At 31.2% G+C, this 6736-nt stretch overlaps 1 protein-coding gene across 1 annotated transcript; it reads left to right on the top strand.

The window, feature by feature from the left end:
* Positions 1-1104: 1104 nt before the first annotated feature.
* Positions 1105-6214, top strand: LOC133290375 (1-aminocyclopropane-1-carboxylate synthase 3-like). Its single transcript, XM_061488446.1, has 4 exons — positions 1105-1251; positions 3006-3137; positions 5005-5165; positions 5275-6214. Exons 1-4 carry the CDS (start codon positions 1105-1107, stop codon positions 6212-6214), a joined length of 1380 nt encoding a protein of 459 aa, XP_061344430.1.
* Positions 6215-6736: the final 522 nt, after the last annotated feature.

The raw sequence follows: 6736 nt of genomic DNA, 5'->3' as shown, positions 1-6736 counted from the left end.
TTTTAATCGCTGATTTTCGTAAATTTAATGAGTATAATTTATTAGATTACACATATTAATTAATTATCAATATTTAATAAATTATAATCATCAAATTTGTGAAAATTAACGATTAAAATTTGATTATAAGAAATTGTAAATAAAATTAGATTACAAATATAACCTCCTCGTGATAAAATATATGAAAACCAATAATTGAATGATTTTTGTTTAATTTGAAATTGAAACAATCCAATCTCTGTGCACCTTTACTAATAACTTTAAAAGTAAATATCTTTTTGGGTCCTCAACAAAAAATATGGAACCCATTTTAATTTCTTAAAATAAATAATACCTATATTAGTACTTTTTGAGGAATTAATATGAGTCTTATTTAAATTTTTGAGGAACCACAATTTCAAAGAATTGAAATTTCAGATAAATCACAAGTCGCATTTTTTTTTCCTAAGAAATTAAAATAAATTTTATAATTTTTTGTTGAGGTCCCAAAAAATATTAACTCTAACTTTAATTATTACATCAAAAAAGAAAACATGTCACTTTAACTATATAAAATAAGGGAAATAATTATCTCATGTTGCATGAGATAATATGCAACAGAGACAAAATAGTGAAGTTCACTATTTTTCTTTTTTTTTTCTTTTTTTGAAAAAATAGTGGACCTCACAATTTTATCTCTGTTGCATAATTATCTCATGCAACATGAGATTAATAGATGTACGAAGTTACAATTCTCCTTGCCAAAAGCATAGGCAACATAAAAGAATAAAAAATTAACTCAATGAACCCTGTTTATTCAAAGAAAGAAAAAAGATTTTTTTTTAATGGAATGCAACAAGCTGAAGCCTTGATAATTTCAAAAGGCGCTGTCATTTTACGTTGTCGGGCTCATGTTTCTTATGATCTTACCCTTATAAATATGCAACCCTTGCTGGCTACTATTTTCATTTCCTCACATCTCCAAAGTCTCCCACATGTTCAAAAACCCTTGATCTCACACCTTGTTTGTCACTCTGTGCTTCCGGTTCTCAAGATTGCTTAAGCAAATTACCTTGTAGGTGTTGTATTCATCAGTAGGTACCTAGCATCTGCTAAGAAAGCATGATGCACATGCTGTCTACAAAGGCTAGTAAGGACTCTCATGGCGAAGACTCTTCTTACTTTCTAGGATGGCGAGAGTACGAGAAGAACCCTTTTCACCCCATTCAAAATCCAGCGGGAATTATTCAGATGGGACTCGCAGAGAATCAGGTTGGCTTGTTTACTACTTAATTAAAGTCACCACCTTCTGTTTATAGTTACCTTAAATTAAAACTACATACAGTTGAGGTTAATTGCAACTTCCAGCTAGCTATAAGTCGATTTCGATTCACCAATTAACTTTCCTTGGTAACAAGGATCGCTTTTATTTTTTTGCTACCTTTTCCTTAATAATACAAGGGGAGAATATACATAAGGAAAACAAAAAAAGAAACAAGAAGTTCCATATGGGGGACACAAAGACAGGATAGTACATTGTGTTTCTATTTACAATCTGACATGCTTGAGCACGGCTCGGGATGTCAAACGCAATGCTTTTTAACTGTTGTTCACTGCAAATTCTCTCTGGTGGTGGCTATATCAACTGAAGAAAGCATAGGCGAGCTATATTTCTCTCTCTCTATCTCTCTCTCTCTATATATACATGACTTATAGTTTTGAAATAATTTTATTTTCGACTATTAAATCATTATGGTACAAAGATGAATGGATGGTGATAAAGAAAGAGAGAAAAAAGAAATAACTATTCAAAGTGAATCAATTAATATAAGAAAATAAATAAACAAAATGACGTAATTTTGGGATAGACGAAAATAAATATATCTCAAACTGTTTGAGAAATATTTTTCTTATATATATATATTGAGATAACTTTATCTCCGGCTACTAAATCATAACCGTACAAAGATGAATCAATGGTGAAAAAAGAAGAGACAAAAAAAAGAAATCATAACCATTCAAGAGTGAATCAATTAATATAAATAAATAAATAAACAAAATGACGTAGTTTTTTGATGGATGAAGATAAATATATCTCAAGCTACTTGAGAAATATTTTTCTCATATATATATATAGAGAAAAGTATTTCTACAGTCACTTTATATAAGGTTATCTACAGCTACTCTTTTTTAATTAAGTATGACCGGTCATACTTAGTTATAATAATAAAGCTTTTTTTTTTTCTCTTTCCTCAGACACTGTCGGCTGACGTGGCAGAGAGAAAACCTTATCTAAAAAATGGTAGCTGGTTAAAAAATGGTAGTTGTAGACAACCTTATCTAAATTGGCTGTAGAAATGTTTTCCCCTCATATATATATATATATATATATATATATATATATATATATATATAGGCTTTTTCACCCTTTTGCCCCTTATTAATTAATTAATAACCATTTTGCCCCTGATTCGAAACTATTTATCAATCTGCCCCTCTTTAGTCGACTACCTTGCATTTTTAATCGACTAAATGGCCAAAACAGACAAAAAATGGCTGCTGGGAGATTTAGTCGACTAAATCTCCCTATTTGACAAAAAAAAAAAATAAGTCAGTATGATTTTAATCGATTAAGTAGGGAGATTTAGTCGATTAAATCTCCCAACAACCGTTTAGTCGATTAAAAATGTAAGGTAGTCGATTGAAGAGGGGCAGATTGGTAGATAGTTTCGAATCAGGGGAAAATGGTTATTAATTAATTAATAAGGGACAAAAGGGTTAAAAAGCCTATATATATAGGAAAAACTATTCTCATACTACATGTGACAAGTTTTTTCTCCTACAGATCCTTCGATAATCGTGCCATATTTTTCTTTTCTTTTCTTTTTATTTTTTCAAGTGGTGGAGTCCACAAGTTTGTCTCTATGACATGAGATAATATATATATATATATATATATATATATATATATATATATATATATCATTCTTTAGCTATATTCAACAAATTGCTGTCATCTTTTGCAGCTTTCGTTTGACCTTCTTGAATCATGGCTTCAAAGAAATCCTGATATAGTGGGGTTGAAGAAAGATGGGTCATCCGCATTTAGAGAACTTGCTCTATTCCAGGATTACCATGGCTTACCTGCTTTAAAAAAAGTAAGATATCTCTTACTTTTTCAGGCCCAAAATAAAGAGTTGTATGAATTAGCTTTTAATGCCCTTATTATTTGGTTCATTTTAGTATTTTATTTTCAAACTTTCGAAATATATAGACACGTGCGTGTATATTAGATTCATTGTTTATTTAAAAGAAGAAGGGGAAGGATATACTTACCACCAAAAAAGCTTATCACCTTTACAATCAACTTAATTTTCATTGATTTTCGTCAATTTAATGGTTATAATTTATTGGATCGCATTTATTAATTAATTATTAATTCTTAATAAATCCAATAAATTATAACTGTTAGATTGACAAAAATCAACTGTGATTAGATTAATTGTAAATGTAGTAAACTTTTTTGGAGGTAAGTATATCCTGCCGCAAAGAAAAAATATTTTCAAATTAAAAAGAATAAATATTATTTCAATAATTAATGGTAATGAATTCTCTCATTGTTAAATTTCATATGACTTGTTTATGAGAAAATTTCATTTTATTTTTTATTCATAAATTCTAATTAAACTTCACCTATTTAATGCCAATAAAAAGAGAGATTAATATATTATTTTCATAAAATCAAATCATCTGAATTTTTAATAGAAGACGGGGCTCCCATTATTAATACTCGTGCAGATATTGGTCATATGCTCACATAATAGAAGACTTCATTATTGCCGTACATAACGTGTGCGCCTATCGTTGTACGCTGTCAAGCACGGAAACGCATTTTTTGAAAATTTTGCGTGTCGACACGTGTTCAACACGGACACGACACGCGGTTAATACGTGAGGACATGAAATTAACTCTTCGACACGTTTTTTGACACGCAGTCAACTTTTTCTGACACACAGTCAAAGCTCCGACACATTTTTTTTCTAAACTTTTTAATTTTATTTTATTAACTAAATATAAAAAAATAATTTATAAATTAATTTTTTTCTGTCATGAAATTTGACATGAAAAATTAATAAAGTAAGAAAAATTATCTTTATATATATTTATGTTATAAAATTTATATATGTGATTGGTTATATGACTTATTGTGGACTCTTATATGTATTAAATATAAATTATATTATATATATTAAATTTTTTATTTAATATCAAAATGTGTCTCAACGTGTCGGAATATGACATTTTTTAAAATTAACGTGTCAGCGTGTCGTGTCCCGTATCCCGTGTCAGTGTCAGTACATCATAAGTTGTACGTATTTGAAGATGCATTAAAAAAAACGACATTAATGATGATGTCATCAGTTGCATGCACTCAAGAACTTGGTTAAAATAGGAGAAATTCTTAAGAATATATGGGAATAAATCCTCAAGCTTGAATTTTCTAATAATTAATTTGTTAATTTGGTATTTTTAAAAAAAAAATATATTTATGACATGGCTTGCAATACATGACTTTGCGTATGCTTGATTTTTTTTTTTTTTTTTTTGGAGAACTTCGTATGCTTGATGTTAAATGAGTACCTACTTCTGTACCAAAAAAATAAAATAAAAAAATGAGTACCTACTTAGAATTTGTGATCAGTTGCATGCTTTCTGTCTATTTATGTCGCTCGTTCTACTTTCTTTTGTACGTATTCACACTCCCATGAAAAGAATTTCTAAGATAGTTTTAAAAAGAAATTCTATTTTATCCAAAAAAAAAAAAAGAATACAATTCTATTTTATATAACTAGTTCATATCAGCCATTGGTAAGAGAAAAGAAGTAAATTCCAAAACGATGCTTATTAATATAGTAGTTTTTGATGAATAAAAATGTATTTTATTTTATTTTAAATTACCAATATTGATGTGTGAAATATTAATTTACATGCTTAGTACTTGGCAACTTTTTTCCCCCTTCTAGGAACTAGTGGACTTTCTGGCAAAATTAAGAGGAAACAGAAGCAAATTTGTTTATGAGAAGCTTGTCCTCACAGCTGGCGCAACTCCTGCAAATGAGATTCTTATGTTTTGCCTTGCTGACCCAGGGGAAGCTTTCATTCTTCCCACACCTTATTATCCTGGGTAATGAATGGTTCTGTTTAATTTTGAATTATGGTACTATATTTCAAAATCATTCGATTTAACTATAAATCAGCGTGTAACCCTTTTGGATTTTGACTTAATTTGGCAGGTTTGATAGGGATCTTAAATGGAGGACCGGGGTTGAGATTGTTCCAATGCATTGCTCGAGCTCAAATGGTTTTCGAATCACTTCCTCTGCTTTAGAACAAGCCTATCAACAAGCACAAAAACAGAATCTTAAAGTCAAAGGGGTACTAGTAACTAACCCCTCGAATCCACTAGGCATAACCATGAGCAAAAAGGAGCTTAACCATCTGGTAGCTTTTGCAATTGACAAGGACATTCATATAATAAGCGATGAAATCTACTCAGGAACAGTCTTCGACTCACCTAGATTTGTAAGCATCATGGAAGTTGTAAACGAGAGTAGTGTAGATGGTGCTGTCATTTGGAACCGCATTCACATCGTTTATAGTCTCTCCAAGGATCTAGGGGTGCCAGGATTTCGGGTAGGAATGATTTACTCAAATAACGAAAAGGTTGTGGCTGCGGCCACCAAAATGTCAAGCTTTGGTTTAGTTTCCTCTCAGACACAATATTTGCTTGCCAACTTACTCTCAGACAAGAAATTCACTTCGAAATACATAGAGGAGAGTCAGAGGAGACTGAAAAGGCGCAAGGAAATGCTTGTCTCTGGCCTAAAAAATGCAGGGATTCGATGTTTGAAGAGCAATGCTGGGTTGTTCTGTTGGGTGGATTTGAGGCATCTATTAAGCTCTAGTACTTTTGAGGCAGAGAAGGAGCTTTGGAAGAGGATTCTTTGGGAAGTTGGTTTGAACATATCTCCTGGGTCTTCTTGCCACTGCTCTGAACCAGGGTGGTTTAGGATATGCTTTGCCAACATGTCCGAAGACACATTACAAGTTGCAATGCTACGGATGAAGGCTTTTACAGACTCAACCGTCTCTACTATCCAATGCAGTAACAATTGTACTCAACAACAATATGTCAAGCAGTACAAATTTTACCTCAAGAAGGTTAATTGTTAAGTGGGTTTTCCAGTTATCGTTGTATGAATAATCCTAATCACACCGTTAGTTCTGACACTTTTGGGAAGAAAAAGTGTTCAATGCTACTCAGCCTTATAAAATATATAAATAAATTTTCTGCTACATATGGAAGTCAAAACATTTCATTATTTGTGTGATTATGTACTCTACGATTCTTTGGCTCAATGTGGATCAAAATTCTGAACCTGCTTCTTGATAATGAGTAGAACTGAGTTAATTTTTTTTCCTTTTTTTTTAAAAATAAATTGGATTTACTTGAATTAATTTTTGGTTCTTTTATTTAAGGTAAAGGTATGGGATTAAGGTGGTCAAAGGATATGAAAATAAATAAACAGACAAAAACAAAACGTACATGAGTGGCTCAACAACACCACATGGGCTACGTGCATTCCCTTGACCCTGAGGATAACACGAAAGCTTTTGGAGTTGATTGGTACAGGAGATATTTTCTTTGGTCAGAAAAAAATATTTCTGAGAACATAGTAGGAAATTATTTAACCC

This window comes from Gastrolobium bilobum, unplaced genomic scaffold, assembly GCF_033153095.1.
Source record: "Gastrolobium bilobum isolate Gb01-03AN ecotype WA unplaced genomic scaffold, APGP_CSIRO_Gbil_v1 utg37784, whole genome shotgun sequence".
Taxonomy (NCBI): domain Eukaryota; kingdom Viridiplantae; phylum Streptophyta; class Magnoliopsida; order Fabales; family Fabaceae; genus Gastrolobium; species Gastrolobium bilobum.
The sequence above is the reverse complement of the archived record's forward strand: the minus strand, read 5'-3'. Positions and strand labels throughout refer to the sequence as shown.